Here is a 26,496-nt window from a genome sequence, read left to right on the forward strand (position 1 = left end):
TTTTTTATTTTTTACAGCAAGGGTTTCCTGCTTGCACACCTCCCATGAAAATCAAACTTGTACAGTTTCTTTCTAATGGTGGATGCTGTACTTTGACATCAGCTGTGATAAGGTCCTGTGATGACGAGGATTGCTAGGATGGCTTGATCTGGATTTGTTGGCAGTTGTTCCACTTGTGAATGATTTAGGGGACAGTGTAACGGCTGTTTTCTAATTGTCCTGATATCTTTTAAAATCTCTTCCCGGACTGATCTGCATCTACAACCTTCTGGCCGTGTTGATACCACTCACTTTTACAAGACATTTACACTTTTATGTTAGAAAAAATAAAGGTCTCCATAGAGTGTCCTAATATTTTTAGACAACTGTACATGTATAAGCAATTAATGGTTATTTATTTGTGTATCTCAAGTTTTAATGATAGTATCTGCAGTTCCTTACCTCTTGGGTGGGACACATGTCAGGTACACTCTTACACTCAGGGAGAGAATAAGTCTTCCTCAGAGCCTTCCTCACCACAGCATACTGTGCAGTATCAGTGGTAGCAACGGCAACCTGGCTTGTAGAGTCCGTGCAATTGAACTCTGGCACAGGCTGTAGAGTAGATGTTGTTGTCTGCTCTCCTTCTTCCGATCGTTCTGCTTCATTTCTCACTCCCAGCTTTGCTATTTCATCACTGCTGTCAGTTGGCTGCAAATGTGTAAAGGTTATAAAGATCTTAGTACAGAGTCACCCTTTTATTGTGAGTACACTTCATGTCCAAGAGAGGGAGAGTATATCTTTCATGTTGGTGCTGTTGTCGCATCGCTTGCACGCATTTACTCAGGTTTCCTGATGATGGGGTGGATGGATGCCAGTGTTTCAGTGCACTTGTGTCCGTTTACATCCTGGCTCTCTCCTTTTACTTAGGCTGTGATGGTCAGATCTGCCAAAGTTGCTTGCCTGATTTTAGTAAATTTGCTTTGCGACAATGTCAGGTTGTCTAGTCTAGTACTACTTTCAAGCTCAGTGCAGATATTTTCAGTTAAATTGAGAGGAGGCAACCGCTAGCTAGCTGAATTTCCTCAAATATGGCAGATAACATACTTGAAATGTACCCGTTTAAGGTATATCAGGGCTGTAGGCTTACTTTTTAGCTAGTAGCACTTGTGCTAGTAGGTCAAAAAGAAATACGAAAGTCAGTTCCAGTCAGTGATTAGACCATTTGAGAAATCTGTGGAATTCCCCTTTAAAAGTGCAACAATGCAAGGCAGAGACTTTGTATGTGAGTGTGTGCACGCATGTACGTAGGACTATACCTGTTCACAAGGCACAGTAAGAGTTTCATTGAAGGGCCCCACTGCATTGCAGGTATAGTAGTTTATCAGCTCTTCCAGGCTGCCATGCCTGCTGTTCTCTCCAGCAATGACATACTGACTGTACAGTCCGGACACTTCACTTTCCTCTTCGATGATAAAGTGACGGCACCTGTCTGCACCTCTGGAATGAGACGGCACATGTTAAGAATGTGTAAATATATGTGTATGAGACTGCAGAGTGCTACTTAGTTTGTGTGGGTGTATATTGTACCTGTAAGAGAGGACGAAGCCAACCTTTGACTCACTGAGCCTTAACAGGAAACAGCCCTGCTGCTTATCCTGCAGTAGCTGCTCTGCCTCCCTGAGAGAAAGAGAAAAAAATTTAGTAGGCAAAAATAGCACATCTTTAACTGAATGATGTCATGTTGATGTGTACAGGTGCAAATGTGGTTGTGCACCTGTGAGGATGGAAGCGCTTTGGAAACGCGCCTCTGTGTCTTGTGTATGTATTTGAGAGGGAGAGAGAGCGAGAGAGAGAGAACCTGCGTGTGGCGAAGCCATGGAGCCAGCAAGGCAGCGGCCGTCCGGGTGTTTGCAGGCGAGGTAGCTGCGTTTTCTGAAACCACAACAGGATGTGAGCCCGCAGAGATGGAGTCTGAGCCTCCAGAGGCCCTGCGGGGCCAAGCACCTGAGAGGGAGCTATCCGCTTCACTACTACCTATGAGAGATATGCCACAACTTCAGTGTTAAGTGCCGCTTATACATAATGGGGTTCTTTCCACTCTTGCTCCTGGAATTCCCATGTCCTGCACATTTAAAGGGAGCATATTTTACAAATTACTGAGCTTGTCTAAAATGTAGTGTTCACTTCACAGTCAATATTCAAGCTCCAAAACAAACACATGCACTTCTGCAATTCTCTGTTTTTGTGATGTTATGAAAATCAGTTCACTGTATCTTTGCACCAGGCATGGTGTCAAACTCTAGTCTGCCATGTGTTTCCCAAAGCACTGCTGCACCCTGCTCTAACACACCCAGTTCAACTCATATTAAGCTTGTTTATAAGCTGATTATTCAGTGTTGGGAGCATAGAATACATATGTAGGGTAGGGTGTAGGCAGCACAGTGATTTATCAGTCTACTCATGCTTTAGAAGAGTTCAGTAACACTAATATAAATAACTGATCAGCATTGTGACTTTTTGTGATTGTCAGAGTGTTTGCAAAGAAGCCATTTTGAAGTTCCTTTTTAGAGTCTAATAAGTGCTTATGGGGCCGTTTACTTCTATGAAAATGTAAATGTAACTGTAAATGATACTCCTTTTTGAAATGTAAAGTCTCAAATGTAAATCTCAATACATATACATAGCTGTATTCTGAACCACTGTCAAACCACTGTGTTTAAGTTATAGTGATAATTAAGCACAGATCTGATTCTTAACATCAATGAAGTTGACAGTACCACAGTGCCTTTATACAGAAAAAGCGCTAACAACCAGCATTATTTCCAAAAATACATATGAAGATACCAAAAAAACATATAAAAATATGTCCCAAAAGCAGGGGTCTTTAAAATAGACAGTCAGACCTTAAAATGGCTGCTACTGTTGTTATGCTATTGCTATTGCTATGGAACAATAGTTTGTTAACTGAAGATTACTGCATATCAATCATGTCAGAAACTATTTAAATTTACTGAACAACTTACTGTAATTTGAAGCAATGCAGTTTGCCTGAAACCAATATGGCTATAACAATTGTTGCTCAATAGCTATAATAGCCTCATTGCTTCACTGCTAAACTAGGCTTATGGGGGTAAAGGGAAAATTGTATACATCTGAAGCACTAAAGTAAAGCATATGATCTATGAAAGGACAGTATTTACCTCGTTCTCTTTCTGGCTGGCCTGGCTGTTTGACTGTCCATGTGCTTGCTGTGTGGTGGGACGACATTTTATGCTGCGCCTGGGTTTGACTGGAGGCTTCCGACTAGTGGGTTGGGTTTCTGGGGCGACAGACGGTCGAGGCATGGGTCTTGGATATTGGATTGGCTGTGAACCGATTTGCTGTTCCCTCTGAAGGGATTCAGCATCTGTGCAGAAAAGCAAAAATATATGTAAACGTATAAGACACAGCACCCAAACTAGGCAATTACAATTCCATGTCATTTTTGCTTCTTTACAGATGTTCAGATGTTGACTTCTGATCTGCATTCAAGCCTGAATGTGTTCAATTAGATCAAACTCAAACTTTTCATTAACACAGACATTTACTTACTTTTTCTAGCCTGCACTGTTTACATTATGTGCTCAATAAAAGGCATACAGTGAAATAGACAGTAAATGTTTGTGTGTTATTAGTTATTAGTCCACAGTAAGCAATACTGGAATCCAGATCATTCTAAATGATTAACTTACTTTTACTTGCAACTATAATTTAAAGGTCTAAATGCATTTTGTGGTCACAGACAATTATAGAGAAATTCAACAGATAACTAGTCACATGGCACAAAAATGGAGTTAGAAGATTTAGATATGACAGTGACGATATGATATTGAACCAGATATCGAATGACGTATTGAATATTGTACCATGGGGGCGTTAAACACTGAAGCTGCTCTTGGCCCTGTTATCACATAGCCTATTTTTACACTGATGCAGAGAAGTCATGCTTTCAAAGGCCAGAATCTCAACATGGTCTGCTGAGCGGAAATCCTCAAGTCTTTCTTTAACCACAGCAGCAGCAAGTCCAGAGCATTCTAGAAGCTCAAATATCAAGATTAAGTCAGTCACAAGAAAGTAGATCTACTGCAATGCCAACAAAATTGTTTTCCTGTATGTTATGTAACACAGTTAGTATAGTTATCAGACCACGTACACAGTATAATAACACTGTTTCACTGCTTCTGTTAATATATCTTACTTTAATAATATCACAAGTCAAAAGTAAGTATGAAATTGATACAACGGCACAGTAAGAATGTCAGTCCCATCATTCAAAATCTTAATACCCTGCTCATAGATAATGTATATATCTAAAACAAGCAAGATCCGATATGTTTATGAACTGTCCATGACGTCAGTTATTAACATACATCTAAGAGCACCAGAGCTCAACACAGAAACGAAGAACACAAGTTTGAGGTTCTTTTCAGAAACAGTCTACATCAATGTACAGTATTGTATCAACTGAGCTGTTAAGTAAGGCATTTTAAAAACACAAGAGATAGCTGACCTTTCATTTTCTGGTATTCAAAGTCCATCTTCAACCACAGGATGTTAGAGCACAGCGACAGCACGTCAACTGCTCATGAGTGCATCCACCTCAATGTATGAGCGTGACTGTGAGCGAGAGCGAAAAACATGCTAATGCAGGTGAAGCGGAGCAAATGGAAAGAAACGCCTTCAGTTAGCCCTAGGATGAAGCCTCAGAGGGACCTATTTCAACATTAGATCTGTGAGAACAGGGATTTGTTGAGGGAAGAGCAAATTTGCTACTTATTTTGAGTACATTTTGAGAGAAAAGTATAAACTGCGTAACCACTGTGACGTAGTTACTAAAGCTACAAATGTCAACTACGTAGCTATGGTTGATACAGTGGAAACAATTATGCACTTTTCAGTAAGTACTAGTGACACACTGCCAAGCCGCCTCTATAAATGTATTTGAAAGAATGAGAGAGAGAGAGAGAGAGAGAGAGAGAGAGAGAGAGAGAGAGAGAGAGAATGTGTGAGTGAGAAAGAAGGAGAGAGTGAGAATGGCAGTTTGAATCTTTGCAACCGCACAGGAAGAGAAATGTGGCAGCTTCAGAGAACAATGACTTTAAGAGATGAGAGAGAGAGAGAGAGAGAGAGAGAGAGAAGGAGAGAGAAATATTAGCAATCCTACAATCCTAGATCTTGAGACTTCTCAACACACAGACTGACCCCTGGACCCCTTCACACATCTAAATTTTTCGATGCTCCCCCACTCTATTTCCTTGCTCATCTTCTCAGCTTGATACTGTGTGCTGCTAGATACTGTATTACAGACAAACGTGTATATGTGTAAATGTATGTGTATATCACTGTGAAATGTCAGAGATAAAGTACTGTGATAAATAACTGATCAGCACAGTGATTTATCAGTCTACTCATGTTTTAGCAGAGCTCAGTAACACTGTGATAAATAACTGATCAGCACAGTGATTTATCAGTCTACTCAGGCTTTAGTAGAGCTCAGTAACACTGAGATAAATAACTGATCAGCACAGTGATTTGTCAGTCTACTCATGCTTTAGTCCTTTATTAAGTACTCTGTCCTTTATAAAGTACTAATTATTTAAAGCTGCTTTGTGACGACAACAGTTGTAAAAAGCGCTATACAAATAAAATTGACTTGACTTGACTTTAGTAGATCTCAGTAACACTGAGATAAATAAATAATCAGCACAGTGATTTATCAGTCTACTCAGGCTTTAGTAGAGCTCAGTAACACTGAGATAAATAAATAATCAGCACAGTGATTTATCAGTCTACTCAGGCTTTAGTAGAGCTCAGTAACACTGAGATAAATAAATAATCAGCACAGTGATTTATCAGTCTACTCAGGCTTTAGTAGAGCTCAGTAACACTGAGATAAATAAATAATCAGCACAGTGATTTATCAGTCTACTCATGCTTTAGTGGAGCTCAGTAACACTGAGATAATTACCTGATCAGCACAGTGATTTATCAGTCTACTCATGCTTTAGTAGAGCTCAGTAACGCTGAGATAAATAACTGATCAGCACAGTGATTTATCAGTCTACTCATGCTTTAGTGGAGCTCAGTAACACTGAGATAATTACCTGATCAGCACAGTGATTTATCAGTCTACTCATGCTTTAGTAGAGCTCAGTAACGCTGAGATAAATAACTGATCAGCACAGTGATTTATCAGTCTACTCATGCTTTAGTAGAGTTCAGTAACACTGAGATAAATAACTGATCAGCACAGTGATTTATCAGTCTACTCATGCTTTAGTAGAGCTCAGTAACACTGAGATAAATAACTGATCAGCACAGTGATTTATCAGTCTACTCATGCTTTAGTAGAGCTCAGTAACACTGAGATAAATAACTGATCAGCACAGTGATTTGTCAGTCTACTCATGCTTTAGTAGAGTTCAGTAACACTGAGATAAATAACTGATCAGCACAGTGATTTATCAGTCTACTCATGCTTTAGTAGAGTTCAGTAACACTGAGATAAATAACTGATCAGCACAGTGATTTATCAGTCTACTCATGCTTTAGTAGAGTTCAGTAACACTGAGATAAATAACTGATCAGCACAGTGATTTATCAGTCTACTCATGCTTTAGTAGAGTTCAGTAACACTGAGATAAATAACTGATCAGCACAGTGATTTATCAGTCTACTCATGCTTTAGTAGAGCTCAGTAACACTGAGATAAATAACTGATCAGCACAGTGATTTATCAGTCTACTCATGCTTTAGTAGAGTTCAGTAACACTGAGATAAATAACTGATCAGCACAGTGATTTATCAGTCTACTCATGTTTTAGTAGAGCTCAGTAACACTGAGATAAATAACTGATCAGCACAGTGATTTATCAGTCTACTCATGCTTTAGTAGAGCTCAGTAACACTGAGATAAATAACTGATCAGCACAGTGATTTATCAGTCTACTCATGCTTTAGTAGAGTTCAGTAACACTGAGATAAATAACTGATCAGCACAGTGATTTATCAGTCTACTCATGTTTTAGTAGAGCTCAGTAACACTGAGATAAATAACTGATCAGCACAGTGATTTATCAGTCTACTCATGCTTTAGTAGAGCTCAGTAACACTGAGATAAATAACTGATCAGCACAGTGATTTATCAGTCTACTCATGCTTTAGTAGAGCTCAGTAACACTGAGATAAATAACTGATCAGCACAGTGATTTATCAGTCTACTCATGTTTTAGTAGAGCTCAGTAACACTGAGATAAATAACTGATCTGCATTGTGATCAGCAGAGTGTTTGCAAATAAGACATTTTTGAGTATAATAAGTGCTCATCTCATTTCTCTAAAAATGTAAATGTAACTCTATTTTGAGTACTGCCAACATATACTTACATTTCTGTATTCTGAATACATATCATATAGATGTACATCCAAACCCTGGGTATGGTGGCCATGAAACGTATTGCATAGTTTCTTGCTCTATGTTTGCACACTAGCCTTTATGTGGTCTTGTGTACTGTTGTGTTGCTCCATATTGCACCAAGGTCCTGGAGGAGCATAATTTCACTATACTGTGTATTTCCACAAAGTTAAAACCATAATAAAAAAAACCTGCTAAACTGATTGATCTGACTTTATCAAACTAAGATCTGATCTAGGATAAGCTGTTCCTTTACACAATGTAAAATGTAATAATTGATCCAACTCAGATTTTTTGTACTTTTGTACGCTTGAGTACATTTGTAGCTTTTAGCATTTTTTCCTAATTAATCCCAACAGTGTGATTCAGCAGTATTCAGTAAATCACAACAAGACTTTTTAAAGCAGTTTCATGCATTTATGCTCACCTTTAATTTCTCAGTAAACCCTGTTTCTGCTTTGTGTTAATTCTTGTGTTAATTCTTACATGGCCTACTGCTCTGGAGCAGCTGTAAACTCTTCACACTCCAATTTACATCTCTCTATGAAGTCGACTGAATGAAGAGGGTTAATAAGGGTTTCTGACGTAATGGGTAAGTACTTTGTAATTGTGAAAAGAGTGTTCAATGGTCAGTTTCACTGAAAACATAGACGGACTCATGAACCAATTACAGATGAGAGGCAGATGACAGACACACAAATCCACCAGTTAAAACACAGCAAGAGGCAGAGGACAAGTTTCTCAACCCTTCTTCAGGGCTTTGTAACTCCGGATGTGAGTCAAGTATGCAACTGAAAAGGCGGGATCTTCAGATCCAGCAAATGTTTAAATCATATTTCTGAAGATATTAATAGAAAAAAACAAGGAACAAGTTCGTCAACATAAATGCACCTCCAATCGCTATAATATTCAGAGACACTTTCTCAATTTACTCTGCAAACAGCCAGCTTCTGTAAAAACCAACAAGACAATGGGTCGGTATCTACTATAATCTTCCATTTTTACATTTAAAAAATATGGTAGACAACTGTGGTAGACAAATAGTTTTACAGTATTTTGGTATAATTAGACTAATCTCTCATTTTCACAAATTACTCTAAGAAGAAGTAATGACATCTAAATGAAATATTCCAAACTGCTGAATTTTTACCTTACACCTATATGTCCAAAAGTATTCAAACTAAAGAGTGAATTCAGCTACAAAGTCGGTAGTGGCCCAAAAGAGAAAGAAAAACACACTTTGTTTGCCACAAGATGGCGCCACTCACGCACCTACACTATATCAAGTTCAAGTTTCAAGTTTCAGGTTTATTTGTCATTTGCACAACATGTCAGGACATTTATGCATTGAAATGCTTGTGGTGAGGCTCAGGTTGGTGCTCTTCAGGAGGACAAAACTATATACATACTAAACATATTAAAATAAAGTTATATAAAATTATATGAAATAAATACAAAATACACACAAAATATACACGAAACACAGAATATACAAAGACAGGAAGGATCTGTAGAAATTAACAGGGGATACAAGAGGGGGCTGAGGACACAGTCTTGAGGAGCCCGTGCTCAGAGTCAGCGTGGACGAGAAGCTGTTTCCTACTCTCACCACTTGGGGTCTACCTGTTAGGAAGTCCAGGACCCAGTTGCACAGATGAGAGTTCAAACCCAAGTTTGTGAGCTTGGGGATGAGTTTAGCCAGGATGATGGTGTTGAATGCTGAGCTGTAATCTATGAACAGCATTCTTACATAGGTGTTCTTCCTGTCCAAGTGTGTGAGGGCAAAGTGCACTGTCAGTGCAATAGAGTCATCTGTGGATCTGTTGGAGTGGTATGCAAATTGGTGAGGGTCCATGGTGGCTGGAAGCGAGGAACAGATGTGGGTTTTGACAAGCCACTCAAAGCACTTCATAGCTGTTGATGTTGATGTCAGTATATGTCCAAATGTTTGTGGACACCCCTTCTAGTCAATGCATTACTCTACTTTAAGTACTGTAGAAAAGTCCTGCCAAAATAATAGGACTGTCTGGAGCAGATACACATGAACCTATTGGCACCATGATTAATGCCATGTGTGGGCTAGAGGGGTATAAAGTCCCCCCACAGTGAGCTGTGGAGCAGATGAACTGTGTTCTCTGGAATGATGGACGGTGCTCCATCAAATACTTTTGGCATGAACTGGACATGAAGTGGGGCGATGATCATCCATCTGGACCTCAACTCTTTTTTTTTGTTGTTGTTTTCTCCCTTGTGTTGCAGTGACATTAGACTACAAGTTGGAACACTGCTGTAAGGAGTTGACTGCATTCAGCCAAAAAGAGGTCAGGTACGGAAGTTGGATGATGGGATTTTTTTTTCACTCTAACTCATCCCAAAGGTATTGGATGGAGCGTCATCGCACCAGGAAATACCACTCCTAGGGAGGATTTATAGCCCTCCTCTCTGCACACTCGGCATTATGCAACATGCATTCCTATGGAGATTATAAAAACTGCATGCGCCATTAAACAATGTAAAAGCAATGTCTGCGTGCAGACAGGATAACAGACAGGATAAAACAGGACAGGATAAAACAGATCACAACATTCAGCAGGATGTGTACTGTCAAACTAAAAAGGCTAGGAAGAAAAATACTAGCTTACTAGCTAGAGTTCTATGGGTTAAAGTGTCCTCCTCCGTCTTAAAACAAGCCACGTGATAGTGTGAGTTGAGTCAGTTTGACCACAAGATGGCACAAGTACTGAATGTTCACTCATGGGTCACAGCTGGTTTTGAGTATTACAGAAGTAAGGTGTCTAAGTAAGAAGCAGAAAACCACAGCTCTAGTTTGTTGATGTGTGTGGATACACTGTGGGAACTGCACTGAAGAAGTACTGAAAGACTGGGGTGAATTCTCATATATGATCCTTGTATTGACTGTATCCGTGTAGCAATCCGTTCAGTGTGTGTAGGTGTCATATTAAGAATAATGGAGTAAACATGAAAACACCCTGACTTTTACTGAAGTTCACCACAAATGAAATGTACACAGTTGATACTTACCCCAAACACAGTCCATGTTAGGTGTCTGAAATCTGGAGTCTGGCTTCTTAACTTCTTAAAAGCAGCGCTCCTGGATTTTCCTGGTGGGGAAGGAGGTCTTGATGTCTACAACACAAATAGCGGTCATTTTGTTTACAATCTAAAAAAAACAAAAACAATGAAAAATAATAATAATAATAATAATATATATATATATATATATATATATATATATATATATATATATATATATATATATATATATATACATATATATATATATAATAAATGTGATTATTGTCTGTGATTGTGATCAATTCTTCGTGGAACTATTTTGCCTCACAGTATCCTGCATGAACATCTCCACCATGGGTTTCATGGCTATGCTGTAGGTCAAACCCTTCTCAAAACGATGACACTGCATATTCATCACCTTTTTCCTGTAACCGCTTTCTGTTACATGAAATAACCGTAAATACAATAAAGAGACTTTGCCTCTGGTTTTACAGGCATCAAACATCTGGTTCTTCTCACCACCACTGGGAACCAGTAAACTCTGTTTACATCGCAGCCATCCAGTTGTGTGGAAATTTGGAGTTCACAGTTAATGTGTTTTTAAGGCAGTAAGCTCAACCTACTAGTACTATGTGGGTTTTTTAGTCTGCGTGTGTGTGTGTGTGTGTGTGTGTGTGTGTGTGTGTGTGTGTGTGTGTTTGAGGGATTGGTGTGTGGTAAAGCGCATCAATGAGCTCCTCCCGTCATGTAAGGGGGGAGGAGGAGGGGGTTGTCTCAAATCGCCTTTCCTGATTTGAGCAAACGTAGGTCGGACCTGAAGTGAGCTTTACACACACACACACACACACACGCATTCACACACACACACGCTCAGCTGGGCTGCATGAGGAGACAGTCAGGTACGTGTTTGGAGTTCATATATTTTTAGCTGTAAGTGTATCGGCTGAATGTGCTCGTTTGCTTTTATCTGGGTATGAAGGAAGGTGTATACACACACACACACACACACACACACACACACACACAGGTGTAGTAACGCAAAACAAGGAAATAAAAAAAAGGACGCCGCTGAAACGACAGGCAGTTCCTCCTCAGACTGACCGTCTGACCGTCTGACCGTCTGAGGGTGTCCGGCCGCTTTAAGGAGGGTTTCTCCTCTGAAGACGGAGGCGAGGAGAACCGAGGCGCGCGGAGAAAGATAGTCGAGGGCTCGCCAGAGACATGTCCGAGTCGACCTTCGTGGTCGCTATGTCAGGTGTCTGTGGTGGTCGCCGCTCGCTGCGTCTTCGCTTTCAGGAGTCGTGTGCGAGAGTCGTGACCGCCAGTGAAGCGGAGAAGCGCAGCGCGAGCGCGGGGTTTCGCGCCACACAGCTCCCCAGACACAGAACGCGCTCGAGCGGAGAGAGAGAGAGAGAGAGAGAGAGAGAGAGAGAGAGAGAGAGGGAGAGAGAGAGAGAGAGAGAGGAGAGAGAGAGAGAGAGAGAGAGAGAGAGAGAGAGAGAGAGAGAGAGAGAAGAGAGAGAGAGAGAGAGGGAGGGAGAGAGAGAGAGAGAGAGAGAGAGAGAGAGAGAGAGAAAGAGAGGGAGAGAGAGAGAGAGAGAGAGAGAGAGAGAGACACCCACTGTTCACCACTTACTGAGTTCTGCTGTGCAGCACCTGAGCTAAAGGGCACACAATTAAAAGCAAGCTGTGTCCTGAGTGAAAGTTTGGGACGCTTACAGAGTCAGGACTGAACGAGTTGGATTCCCCCTCCATTCTCTTTGGCCTATAGTTCCTGGGTCATCTTGCTGCACAGCTTGTTCATAATGTCCATCCACGAGTTTCCTGTGGTGTTTATGTCAGGGGGCTTTTTGGTGTGGACCATTCCAAAAACCTCTCTGTTTCACCACTGTTCATGGTGTATATCTTTTCAGCTTCAGCATTTTAACAGATGGCTTGATTTTGGCCTCCTGGACATTGCTGGTATTTAGTGAAGTCCATTCTTCCCTTTACTTGCAAAACCAGCCCTATAATTAGACAGATCCACCCTTGTTCTTCACAGTTGGAAAGGTGTTCCTTTTTTTTTACAATTTGTTTTTGTGTGTGATTTTCCATGTGTAGTATAGCGGACGTGAGATGTTGAGTTTGTGTTGAGGTCGCAGGTAAGGTTTGCTTCTCAGGACTCTTCAGTTAAGACTATGTTTGTGCAAACAATGCTGCACAGTGGAACAGTCAGAGCCGGCCCAAGGCATACTCCAATTATGCGGATGCTTAGGGCCCCCAAGAGCACCAAGATATGATAAAAAAATTACATCTAAAATGTAAAATAAAATGAAATGGTATTACAAAGGTGAAAGCAATTTTTATATACCTTTTTTATTCATTGCTGGCACACCAATACTGGGGTATTCAGTTTCTGCTGTTAGCTGCTGCCACCGTTGGGCAAATGCAGTTATGTGCCGCTTGGGTGGTGAAAAATGAAAATTTGCTTATGGCCCTATGAAGGCCTGGACCAGCCCTGGGAACAGTCCACCACCCTCTTAAGCTCAGCTAAACCTTCATGCAAGTTCTTGGCAGTCATAGGGTTTTGGTTTGCCTGCAGTATGCAGCATATGAGCAGTTCTTGGTCTCCTAGATCTCCTCTTGTCCTGCACAGTTCACCTGAACTGCTGTTTCTTAATAACCTCCTGCGCTGTGGAAGTGCGTGTGGGCATTAAATAGTTTCGTTTTCAGATCTTTAGACGGTTACTCGGTGGGGCCCATGTTTTATGTTAATCTGTAAAGCTTGGAAAATTGATTCAGCCGAACAGTTCCTAATTGCAACTGGTGGCTTTTCTCAGGCTTAATTTGCTTATAAAAGTCTGAGACCCTGCCAAACAGTTTGAGGCTTTGAGCATTATTTAAATGTTTTATAATATAAAGGGCAGAGTAACTGTGCATTAGGGTTTGCTGAAGTTATTGTGTTTTTTGTTTAATTACATACCGCTTCTATGTTAATTCTTTCTCAATAAAAACAAACAAACAAACAAACAAACACAAGGTGTCATTGGGACCAAAGGTAACTACTTAGACCTTGAACCAACAATCAGCAGCCATGGGCTCCTCTAAGCAGCTGTCTAGCAGCTGTGAGGTAAGTGATGCCCACAAAACAGAAGGCTACCAGGAGATGGCAAAGCATTCCTCAGTCCATAATATAATTAAGAAATGGCAGTTAACAGAAACTACAGAGGTTAAGTTAAAGTATGGAAGAGGATCATAGGATTGCTAAAATTTTGACCAGGGCTACCCAAACATTTGCATGACACTTTGCTGTATGTAGCAAACATGATTCAGAATATATTCTTACTATTTCTAACTATTTCTTAATCCTTTCCAGTGAACCTGTGTTGATATTTTGTTTGGTTTTGTTTGGATGTCCTCATATAGCGAATCTACAGACATGGGATATTTGCTTAAGTGCTATACAACCCCTTGATGACTGTGAGCCTGCACAATGCCCTGGTTGTCTGGGACAAAACATGAGGATGGCACAGACACTCGATTTCACTCTGAATCCACTGAGACTGCAACATTTGCATATCTTTGTTCCAGCCACCCACTGCAACATCTTATTCCACAAATCAGGCTCCCTCCGGTGTAAAGGAGCAGGGCTCATTATTGAAAGCAGGTGATATTGGGATTGTTGAGTTGCTACAAACACTGTAAACATACACTGATCAGCCATAATTTCAGCACCACTGACAGGTGAAGGGAAATGCATTGATTATTTTCATCTATAGTGGTAGATGTCAAGGGGTGGTATACATTAGGCAGTAAGCAAACAGTCAGTTTTACAGGCATTAAACATCTGGTTCCTATCACCATCACTGAGAACCATTCTGAGTTGGTAGATTTCTCAAGAACGAAGCATTTCACATCAGACATCAACCTAACTGACGCTGTTTACATCGCAACCATTCAATTGTGTAGAGATTTTAACTAAAGATTTTGACAAGGGTCTCCTAAATATCAGACAGGTCTTGTAGGGCTACAACAGAATGCCTGCTAAGGTCTTCCTACTCAATATTAGGCAGGTTGTATTAATGTTATGGCTGATCGGTGTCTGAGGCTGTCTTAGAAGAGTGGAGTTGACTTACAGGTGGCTACCTACCTGGCTGTGACCATTTGTTAATGCTTGTACAGGAAACCTATACTGTACACAAGAGCTTCCTTACAAGCTAAAGAAATTCATAAATGACATTATAAGCTTACAAGCTAAGTTACATGTTTAAAGTCTACCTTTCTGTTGGTGATCAGTACTTTCAGTCTGCAAAGTCCGTTGTAACACTGACGTAACTCCTCAGGAACATGCAAAGCCAGCCAGCACCGATGCGGCATTGCCAGGCAGCCGAAGTGCACAGAGATAAGCACCAGGTCCTCAGCTCCTGCTAACCGTACCTGCTAACAGGCCGATATTGGCCGCCTGTGCTTTAAGAGTGATGAGGGGACAGAGAGAGAGAGAGCCATCTACCCACATGGAGAGAGCATGGACAAGTGTGCTCTTTTGAACTCTGAATGTTGATGCTGAAGCGGCATGGCTCGGGATTCGAACTCTGGTAGCGCATTAGACCGCTAAGCTTTCACTTCTACACTAAATGCTGCACTAGATCAACATCCGTTATCAATCAGCCACTTGATCAGTGGCACTACCAGGGTCCCATCCCCTGTGGAAGGCGATTGGATATGTAGTGTAGGCAACTACATTCAACACCAAAAGGGGCCTTGATGTTAATGACCTATGGTATCGCAGGTAAAGCCAGGGTATTTCAAAAAGCAAAATGCAGAAGTGAAACTACAGCATTCAGGCCAACAATCTGAAAGCTGACCACTGAACTGAAAAAAATACAGTACAGATTAGTACTAAAACTTCAGAAACCGTTAAAAGAGGAAATGAACATTTTAAAAGAAAGACTGCACTCTGAACTTTCCAACATGTCAGCTATCTACCTATCAACTGACTGACTGTGTGGTCGTGTCTGTCTCTTAACACACTGCTAACAGTCCAGAACATTTGTCTTGTACATATCGAAGCGAAAGCCCACCCACCCTAACCTGTAGCCATGCTCCTGTACATGATATTATACATGTTGTTGTTCACAGGTTCTCTGTATGAATATTAGGAATGTTAGGAAGAATATTACATATGTAATATATATAGTAACTATTCAACACTAGTTCTGCAGTGGCATCTGTAAAGGGGTAGGATATATTAGGCGATAAGTAAACAGTCAGGTCTTGAAGGTAGTACCTACCAAAAGTGCTCCTAGGAAGGACAGCCTGTGAACTTGCGACAGGGTCATGGGTGATGCAGTCCATGGAGGCCTGGCCTCACAACTCACCAGGAACTTAAAGGATGTGCTGGTAACGCCTTGGTGCCAGATACCACAAGAACCCTTCTGAGATTCTGTGGAGTGCATTCATGTAATGGTCAGATCTCTTGTGCTGGCACAGTTGAGACCTACTCAAAATTAGGCAAGTGGTATTAATGTTTAAGCAGAATTGATACACATTTTGTGACTTGCAACAAGGTTGAACAATAGGAGCACAATAGATTTGTGCTCTCAGATAATTTACCAAGGTCACATCTAAGCAGCTCTCTAGCACTCACAAAGCAGGAGAAGCCTATAAGAAGATAGCAAAGCGTTTTTAGGTAGCCAATTCCTTAGTAGGTTTAATTAAGAAGGGGCAAATACCAGCACTCAAGGAGACCAAGCTGAGGTCTGGAAGACCAAGGAAACTTGAGAACTGCTCGTAAGATTTCTAGAACAGCAATGCAAACAGCAATCCGTTGGACGTTGGACTGGTGGTGCACTGTTCTACTGTGCAGTTACAACTGCACAACAAGGACCTTCATGGAAGAGTCATCAGAAGAAAACTTTTCCTCTACCCTCACCACAAAATTCAGCATCCAAGGTTTTCAAAAGAACATCTGATCAGATAAGTCTGATACAAGTCTGATACAAGGCCTGTGGATAAGTTACAATAGATATTTGTTGGCTACAGTGAGTAAAGGTATGTGTGTAGAATAATTTAGTCTAAAGAGCACCTTGGGTTGATCTATAATTTGCATCCAGTGGCACGGAAGACGTTTCAGTGGTAGAGGGACGGGAGGATTCAGTTAAATACAAACAAATTCTAGAAGCCGGCATCACACTGTCTGGAAACAAGCTAAAGATAAAAAAGGGGGGGATTATATAGCAGAATAATGATCCTTTGGCATGTCACATGTGTACAAAGTGAAATAATTTTGTGTTAAAAGATTCGAAAACCAGTTTTGTACATATCATGTGAACACAACGTGTTCTTTAGGTGCCTAAAGTTGGCGAAAAAGGTGTAACACAAGAGGCTCTAGACATATTTGCTGTCCAATTAAGAGTTAAGAGATCTGTGAAACAGCTGTTTGTTCCTTTCTGGTCCAGCCGATTTGTGGGACACTTGCCTCATTCCACCCTGTATTGTGAGCCTTTTAACACCAGTGCAAATCCAGCCAGACAGCTGTGGTTCAGACTGCTTTTCCTTTAACAACACAACCTGGAGTTGGGCCATGAGTAAGATCAGGTTACACAATCGCTCAGTACTATTTGACTACCTTTAGATGCTGTGTGGGTTCGAGGATAAAGACAGGGATCTGGTCTTCAGTTGGTCAGTGGATCTAGATCCACTGATCTGTGGTGCCTCCCAGCTCAGGCGCTTTGGAGCTTTTCCTACAGGCAGTGGAATGTGGGTTTATCACCATATGGATCTGTCTTGACAAGAGCTATTCAAGGAAAACAGGAATTTCATCTTCCTATCCAAGGAGACCACGCCTGCAGCCTCAGGCCTGCATTTGAGGTAGTGGGGGTGGGCAGCTGCAGTGTGCTCTGCAATACTATCCAATCCACATTTGAATATTTATATGACATTATGACAAAAGACAGCCTTCCTGACTTTCAAAGGACCTACAAACTAGCAAATGCAGAACGTGAAGAAACACAAGTGAAATGTTCAAATTCCACAGATGATGTCATGCTGTAACTTGATGCAAAAGCACATTGTCTGATACTGTCCCACGTCGACTGAGTAGGGTGGAATCTGGCTTTCCTTTAGTAGATCTAGGCTCGTCATGCACTGCAGCTTGATGGCTATTGTTGTTTATGGCTGTGGTTTATGGCTCGAGAGCGGCTGTTTTTTTTTTTTTTTGAATGAACTTCATTGTTGTGCTCTGTGGCTGATTTCCTGGTATCACACTGAAGGAAGCCAGTAGGAGGGTTTGCATGGGAACTGTTATGAAAGAAGGACTTACAAATCAAAAAGAGAAAATGTCTACACTATATGGACAAAAGTATTGGGACCCCTGACCATTCAGTGCTTCTTTTGGAATCAAGCATACTAAATAAGAGCCTGCTTTGGTTGGAGCAACGGTCTCTACTGTCCAGATAAGGCTTTGTTATTAGATGGAACTTTGGAACATTACTATAAGGATTTGATTGCATTCAGCAATGATGACCAAAAGTATTGAATGAGGTACCATCATTCCAGAGAACACAGTTTCACTGCTCCACAGATTGTCTAGATAACTCCACTTGTGGACCAGATTCATAAAACTTGGTGGTAACAGTGCTGTGCCAAGTAAAATGCCATGAATAGGCCCTACAAATGTTTTTAAAATGCAGTGTGGGTATTGAGTTTAGTTTTGATACTCTGCAGGTATTGCTAATGACATTATTTTAATACACTGTAGTATTTTAATATAGCTCTGGTGTATTTGTTTGTAATAATCCTTGTACTACAGAAAGAGTTTTGCATATGCTATGTTGTGCCACACTGTAAATGCGCTATAATATAGAAAACATCTAATACATTTAATATGGATGCAAGACTTACTCATATCTCTGTATTAAATTACCACACAACACTAAAAATATATCTGATTATTATGGTAAATGTGACCTCTAGAGTGTCAGAGTGATATTCTAAGTTGTTCATTTTGGGGCAGTGAAGTCAATATGTTCTCAAGCCCTCATATCCAGTCTCCATTTTCCCTCTGCATCCTTTGTCTGTTATGTTGACTATTAACTGTGTGTCTCTTCTTTTGCCAGACATTCTGTCCTCCCCTTCCGTCCTCTCATTTGCTCTCGTTGTTATCTTCCAAGCCTCTCAGTTATTTCACATAAAGAAGCAGAGAAAGCATTGCGTTCATTTGAAAACTAATTACAGAAGTATGTGTGCATGTGGGAAAGGGGCATGTTACATAAGCATTGGCTAACACTCTCTGTGTTGCATGGGAAACTAACTGTCCCTGGGTTTGCTAATGTTTTTGCCTAGTTTTAGTTGCATGGCCTGTTTCACTTTTTTGATGAAGTACTTTTGACCAAAGTTGGCTCAAGTGCAGAGGAATGTGGCTTCATTCCATGGGTCTGCTGTGACTTAGGCAAGAAGCACATAATCAAATCTGTGTTTGCAAGCCATTATTCAGCTTCTAAAAACAAAAACAATCGCATACACAAGTTGTTAGATAGTTACTTAGGCGTGGCCATGTCTGTTGTTTGGTAAACTGCAAGACTGTTTCTGACTAAGAATTTTTGGTTGCAGTTTACTTGGAATGTGTTAAATACTCCCGTAACCATGCCATAAACAAACGCATTTCCTGAGGGGTCCTCTATAGATTACATACAGATTTTAAAATCCGTTGACAAACTGTTGAAGGTCTGCTTCAGCAAACTATTGAAACTATTAAACTGTTAAAAATCTATTATATTTACTGCTTCAACAAACTGTTAAAACAAAAAACAAAAACACTTCAACAAAAAAGCTGTTTAACACAAATTATGTGTTAAAGTCTACTATCTGCTTAAAAATATATATTTTAAAACTTTTCTTCAACAAACTATCTGTTAAAACTCTGCTTCAGCAAATCGTTTGTTAAAAGTCTGCTTTATCTAACCATCAGTTGAACGTTGCTTCTCCAAAAAGTTAAGATTAGGTATCAGGGTTTGCACTCTTAAATATAAAAGTGCTATAAAAGGTTCATTGCCACAGAAGAGCAAATTTGATTCACCAAACACACTTCACACAACCAAAAGTGTTTATTTTTATTTTTAAAGAAACTAACAGTAATATTGCCAGAATATTAAAGCACCTATGATGACAATAATCACTAATATGGCACTGTTACAAAATTGCATGTAAACAGAATTGTCTGTTTTCTTAGTCTTAGTAGGTTTGTCTAACAATAAATAATTAACACAAACAAGGAAATACAAGCAATTAGGTGTAACAGATTAACAGTAATTGTTTAAAAACCTGCTGTAAGTTTAACTTGATGGGCTGTTTTCTTTGCTATAACACACAAGTTTATGACCCCACAAATACACAGTTGAGCTGTATTTCTTTTATTTAAGCTGTATTTCTAAGCTGTAGATAATTTAGTAGCTTAAAGATTTTACTCTTAACCCATTTTGCTCTAAGAGAAAAAAGAACACCTCCAATAAGGCTAAACACATCATGCTACAAGTTGATGCTTGATACAAAATGACAATTTACACTGTTCTCATTTTTCATGGTGATCTTGGATGCATAGGGTCCTATCTTACACCCTGCGCAAGGCGTGTTGTGATGCTCATTGCTATCTTACACCTCGCCAACGGTCTATTTTCATGCCTTCCTCCTGCGTCATTTCAATAGCAACGGTGCTTGCGAATATATCTACGCCGTGGGCATGGTGGTCTCAAAATGAGGTGTGTTCAGGTCAATTTCTGGCGTATTGCTGTCTTGAAAACAACTGAAAACAACCTAGGCAGATGTCAACAGTCAGACGTTCATTGCTATCTTGGCAGTGAATTGTCAAAACAGGCGCATGCCCAATACCTAAGTTTGCTAAAATAGGGGTCATTATTAATATCACTGACATCTGGAGAAATACCTGTATTTTTTAATATCACAATATATATCGCAGAACAACAAAATATTGATATGTCAGTTTTGTCTAAGAACATCTATAATTTTTATTTCTCTTTCAGATCTGGACAGAGCACTCCAGAACTCATTCAAGGAGCAATGATGTGGCCTACTCTGTGATCACTTACGTTTGAGGGAAAAAAGCAGGGAGGGAGAGAAGATCGAGGCAGCATGGCAGTTTTTAAGGTGGATAATGTTGAGGACCTGTATGAAATTGGAGAAATACTGGGCAGGTAATATATATATATTTTTTAATAATATGCTCTCTGTGTCTCACCACAGAAAAGAGGAAGTGGATAGAGGCCAACCCTGTATCCGTGGGTTTTCATTGTATGAAGTGTGTGGTGGGATGTAGTACATTTAGCATCTTGATTAATGATAAAGTCAGACAAGTTAAGCACAGTAATTATTTAGTCCACACTTGGAGAAAAAGAAGGTACCAAACTGTCACTGGGATGCAACCCTGGGAGGGTATGTCTTCAGTACCTTTTGTTAAGGCACATAATGGTACCACTGTAGTTGATTTTCCATTTGGACATAACAAACCATGCTGTGCCTTTGATGCTACATTTACTGTGTATTGTTTGTTCCTTGGTGAAAAAGTAATTTTTTCTGCACATTCTGCAGCCTGAGAATAGAAAGTGCCATGCTTATAAATAAGTCAAGACCTGCCTGTCATGACGTCTTTTGCTAATTATAGGAAAAACTGTAATATTTATAGTTTTGCAGCCATGCTCTCAAGTGCAGTCCATGTCCGTGGGACCAGTGTAGGCCCAAGCTTTTGTTCCTATCAGAATAACGTTAAACATACATGATAAAATAATAAAATAAAAATAATACTCCAATCAAGTTGTGTTTGATGTTCTACTGATTCACTGGAACAAAACTATAAGGGCTAGGTTTTTGAGGTCATTGTTTGATATGGGTTTTTTAATAGACAGAACTATTTAAACACCCATGTGGGCCAATAGTTCAGCCCTTTGTCACTTACAACCGCATTCAGTTCATTGTAGTGACCAAATAATACATAATTGCAGAAATAGGTGGAGTAGCTCAAACCCATACTCAAGCAAGATAACGACCCAAGTAAATCCAAAAGGCAACTTCAATTCACAAACATGATGTAAGATGCATTTTTAAAAGTTCAGTTCAACATTTTTCTAATGCAACAAGTTTAACTCTTTAGACATAACCCCTTAAACAGGCTAAGACCAAAAGTGTTATTACAGACCTCTGTCACCAAAGAATAGCCCCATCGGTTTGTACAGAAGCCCCTGTAGTTACTGAATAATACACTTTAGTGTGCGATAAGCCTTTCTGCATTAAATAGGGGTTAAATACTGAGTAACTTAAGTAGAACTGCAGTGGAATGTCTTAGTTGGAAGTCACAGATGTGGGAATTGTGGATATTTTTTACTGTACTTATTTGCTGATGCTGATGTGATACATTGGAAATTGGAACTAAGTCTATCTACTAAATCCATCAGGATTACAATTTATTTTTGATAATAACATTTTTTTAATAAATGTATTTTGATGTTCTCTTGGTCTAAAATAACAAAATAATAATTGTTCAGTCCGAATGTTCAGTCTGAATAATAAGTTCAGTCCGAATGTTAGTGACTAAAATATAACTGGGAATTTCCTTGAGTAGAATAAAAGCATTCTCATTTGAAAATACTCAGGAAAGTACAAAAAAAGAGTAGATCCAGGCTCTGATCAGACAGAGTTTAAGTGCTGATTAACTCTGTCATTTTCTTTTTCACCCCAGTGGTCATTTTGGGCAGGTGCGAGAGGTGCGCGAGCGGGCTACGGGAACTTTATGGGCTGGGAAGTTTCTGAAGCTGCGAAAAGGTGTGGGCAGCCGCCTGGGCCTGGAGAGGAAGATCGTGGAGAAAGAGGTGGAGATCCTCCAGAGCCTCCAGCACCAAAACATCATGGCCCTCAAAGATGTGTTTGAGAGCAGGGCAGAGGTGGTCCTGATCATAGAGCTGTAAGTTTGCGTGCAAGTGTGTGTAAGAGAGTGACATGCGGCGACGTAGAAGACAGGGGAAGATAAAAAGGAGTGTGGATGATGAATAGCAGCTCTCTGATAAGCCAGACAGAGGAAGGTAATGAAGAAGAAATGAATGAGGATGAATGAGAGTACAGACCATTAACATATCTTCGGATGGCTTTGATGAGAGCCGAGTGGAAATGTTGCTATTCAGCGTTGCCCATGGATCAAAGCACAATACTTGGGTCCAATGAAATGGTCTCGAGTTTGGCATGAATAGCCTTTGTTTGCAATTACAGAGGTCAAACGTTTCCTGTAGTTTTTCACCAGGTTTGCACACACTGCAGCAGGGATTTTGACCCATTCCTCCACACAGATCTTCTCCAGATCAGCCAGGTTTCTGGGCTGTCGCTGAGAAACACAGAGTTTGAGCTCCCTCTAAAGATTTTCTATAGGGTTTAGGTCTGGAGACTGGCTAGGCCACTCCAGAACCTTGATATGCTTCTTACGGAGCCACTCCATGGTTATCCTGGCTGTGTGCTTTGGGTCATTGTCATGTTGAAAGACCCAGCCACGACCCATCTTCAGTGCTCTAACTGAAGGAAGGAGGCTGTTCCCCAAAATCTCGCAATACATGGCCCCGGTCATTATCTCCTTAATACAGTGCAGTTGTCCTGTCCCATGTGCAGAAAAACACCCCCAAAGCATGATGCTTCCACCCCCATGCTTCACATTGGGATGGTGTTTTTGAGAGGGTATTCATCATTCTTCGTCCTCCAAACACGGCGAGTGGAATTAAGACTAAAAAGTTCTATTTTGGTCTCATCTGACCACAGAACTTTCTCCCATGACTCCTCTGGATCATCCAAATGGTCATGGGCAAACTTAAGACGGGCCTGGACGTGTGCTGATTTAAGCAGGGGAACCTTCCGTGCCATGCATGACTTCAAACTATGGTGTCTTAGTGTATTACCCACAGTAACCTTGGAAACAGTGGTGCCAGCTCTCTTCAGGTCATTGACCAGCTCCTCCCGTGAAGTTCTGGGCTGATTCCTCACCTTTCTTAGGATCATTGATACGCCACGAAGTGAGATCTTGCGTGGAGCCCCAGTCCGAGGGAGATTGACAGTCATGTTTAGCTTCTTCCATTTTCTAATAATTGCTCCAACAGTTGACCTTTTTTCACCAAGCTGCTTGGCAATTGCCCCGTAGCTCTTTCCAGCCTTGTGGAGGTCTACAATTTTGTCTTTGGTGTCTTTGGACAGCTCTTTGGTCTTAGCCATGTTAGCAGTTGGAGTCTTACTGATTGTGTAGGTTAGACAGGTGTCTGTATGCAGCTAACGACCTCAAACAGGTGCTTCTGATTTAGAATAATAAGTGGAGTGGAGGTGGACTCTTTAGAGGCGGACTAACAGGTCTTTGGGGGCCAGAATTTTTGCTGATTGGCAGGTGTTCAAATACTTATTTGCAGCAGTAACACACAAATAAATTATTAAAAAATCATACATTGATTACACAAGTGGATGGATGACATCTGGAGGGATGTTGAGCCATGCCATTTGCACAGCCACCCACAGCCCCATTGCATTTGTAGATGCAGGATCTCTGGTGCGAATGGGCCTCTTCACCAGATCCCATGAATGCTCGATTGGGCTAAAAGTGCTGCCAAACCACTCATCAGAACCAATTCTGACACCTCTGGCTTGATGGCATGGTGCAACACCCCCCCCCTCCAGCTTTAAATAAGGAATAAAACCCACTTATTGTATCCTCACTGTTGTTTAACATCTGTGCATTCACTCCTAGCTTTCTCTGTTGTTTTGCGTGCAGCATTAAAGGCGGTGAGCTCTTTGACTTCATTGCTGAGAAAGAAAACCTGACTGAGACGGAGGCCATCGAGTTCCTGAAGCAAATTCTTGAGGGAGTGAGCTACATGCATGGCAGGCACGTTGGCCACTTCGACTTAAAGGTGATTAAGCTCACATTGTAAGAAAGCGTGTACAGTACAGTAAACTATACAGTCAGGTTTTTTCAATGATCCAATGGTGGTAAACTACATATGGTTTAGGAGGGGGACCATGTCTGGAACTCCTCCTGCTCCCAGTCTAGCATCCTATACATTTCTCTCTCTTTTCTATTTTGTCTTGGTTCTATGGTCGTTCTCTATGGTCTCTCATTTGTACAACTGACTGAATCCTGGGTAGACTATGTCTAGTACTTACAGTCAGTAATGTTTGTAAACCTTCCAGACATCTCCCTTGTTAGTTTCTATTTATGTTGGTAGTGAATCTAATGTGTTAGGCCCTCAGATCTACCAATAAGGTCCCAAACAATGGGAGATCTCCACAGGAATCAAAATCTACTTTCAATTCCCAGAAATCATTAGAACTTCTCTGAAGGTCTAGAAGGCTATTAGGTTTCTGATCTTGGAAGGAATATATCCTCCATCTTTAATCAAATCTTTAACCTTTGTATCTCTCTGTATCCACTGATCATATTAGGTTTAGAACACAGCTGTTTATCTCAGGGCACACAATGGGGTGATTTTACAAAAACCTTGTTAATTCCTGCTAATCAGAAAACCATCCCAAAGATCCTAATATGGCCATGATGCCGACTACAGAATGATGCTCAACCTCAGTGGTCTATGAAAACGGTCCAAAAGTGCATGGAATAAAATCTCATTACTCAACTTTAATGTGCATCCAAATAAGGAATATTTTTGGTTAGCATTTTGAAGTCATGAAGGTTTTGCTCTAACCAATTTGATATTCCATTTTAAAACACATGCCTTTGTCTTCCCTCAGCCTGAGAATATCATGCTGTCGGATAAGAAAGCCCCCAATCCAGACATCAAGATCATTGATTTTGGCATGGCTCACTGCTTTATACAAGGAGAGGAGTACAAAAGCATGGGTGGCACTCCTCAGTATATCGGTGAGTGGACCTGTTACTTAGTGCTTAAGAGAGCGAACATCTACAGAACGATGTATGTGTGTGTGTGTGAATGTGTGTCTGCATCTGATTTTCACTGCTTTTCAGTGCGTAACAGGATTTCCAGGTCCCCTTGTCTCCATGGAGACGAGTGAAAGTTCAGGAAGTGACATGGCACTTTTGGTCAGGGTGAGAGATGAGTGGACAGAAACAGGAACACAAATGGCCTTCGTTTGAACGCTGCCGATGATGTGGTTGTAAAAACGCGCCTCCTTAATTTCACTGCTCACGCTTTAAAACTGCGTGCCATGGACAGGGACACACACACACACACACACACAAACATCCGTTGGCTCACCCAGCAGCAATCAGTGTTCGCTGAAGAATATCAACGATGACAGCAAGCTTACTCACACACACGCTCGCTCGCTCACACACACATACACACAGAGTATTGCCCCTATGAACCCACAGCTTCAGCAAAAGCGTTTGCTGAGCGCAACTTCAGTACAGCAGCGTTGGAGGCAGTTCAGTCCAGCAGCCAGGCAGAGGGGTCACTGAAGGTGATGTGATATGAAAGTGTTATCTTGAATATTCATTTTGCGTGATAAGGTTGCCATGGTAGCGGGGTTTAGAGTAACTGAACGGGCGTGCTGGTCTGAGGCAGCGCCGTGAGCGTGAACAGAGCAGCTTCTGTGCTGAAAGGTGAAGCTCATGTTAGCTGTGGTGGTCAGAGTAACCTACAGTGTGAACATTAACCGCCAGCTCTTGAGGTCAGCAGCTCAGCCGATTGAATACGTACATGATAATGACATGCTTCATAATTCACTGACTACTGTTAATGAGCTCGGTTGTGTAATGGACAAGTAATTGCGTGTCTCTCTCTCCCTTGCCCTTTCTCTTTCATTTCCCCTCTCTGTCTCTCAGTTCAATTGTAATTCAGGGTGCTTTATTGGCATGATAAAGAGTGCTACATGTGTATTGCCAAAGCTTGAGTTAAATAAACAACATTTCTAACATACCAAAGAAACTCCAAGAATTGGCCAAAAGAAGAATGCTCAAAAATGCCCATAAACACACTCCTAGTGGAAAGCCTTTCCAGAAGATCTGAAGCTGCTGTAGGTGCAAGGGGTGACCCGTCA

The 26,496-nt window shown here is 40.9% G+C and overlaps 2 protein-coding genes across 4 annotated transcripts in view; one reads left to right on the forward strand and one right to left on the reverse strand.

Annotated features, from left to right (window-relative positions):
• Positions 1-26,496, reverse strand: part of LOC140551934 (uncharacterized) — a 48,495-nt gene that overhangs the window by 3,567 nt on the left and 18,432 nt on the right. The window contains exons 1-8 of one of the 3 annotated variants that reach the window (XM_072675748.1): positions 11,572-11,852; positions 10,477-10,581; positions 4,532-4,662; positions 3,183-3,388; positions 1,841-2,016; positions 1,570-1,659; positions 1,299-1,479; positions 442-690 (exon numbers count right to left, since the gene is read on the reverse strand). In XM_072675748.1, coding sequence (XP_072531849.1) covers positions 442-690; positions 1,299-1,479; positions 1,570-1,659; positions 1,841-2,016; positions 3,183-3,388; positions 4,532-4,559 — 930 coding nt within the window. In that variant the 5' untranslated portion in view covers positions 4,560-4,662; positions 10,477-10,581; positions 11,572-11,852. Of the gene's footprint in view, positions 1-441; positions 691-1,298; positions 1,480-1,569; positions 1,660-1,840; positions 2,017-3,182; positions 3,389-4,531; positions 4,663-10,476; positions 10,582-11,571; positions 11,853-26,496 lie in introns of those variants that run through there. The other 2 variants (XM_072675749.1, XM_072675750.1) reach the window with 2 other exon arrangements.
• Positions 11,228-26,496, forward strand: part of LOC140551935 (death-associated protein kinase 2) — a 31,863-nt gene continuing 16,594 nt past the window's right edge. The window contains exons 1-5 of the mRNA XM_072675751.1: positions 11,228-11,369; positions 20,487-20,657; positions 22,196-22,417; positions 24,251-24,389; positions 25,228-25,357. Of these exons, the coding sequence (XP_072531852.1) occupies positions 20,596-20,657; positions 22,196-22,417; positions 24,251-24,389; positions 25,228-25,357 (553 nt within the window). The 5' untranslated portion in view covers positions 11,228-11,369; positions 20,487-20,595. The remainder of the gene's footprint in view (positions 11,370-20,486; positions 20,658-22,195; positions 22,418-24,250; positions 24,390-25,227; positions 25,358-26,496) is intronic.

This window comes from Salminus brasiliensis, chromosome 3 (assembly GCF_030463535.1).
Source record: "Salminus brasiliensis chromosome 3, fSalBra1.hap2, whole genome shotgun sequence".
NCBI classification, from domain to species: domain Eukaryota; kingdom Metazoa; phylum Chordata; class Actinopteri; order Characiformes; family Bryconidae; genus Salminus; species Salminus brasiliensis.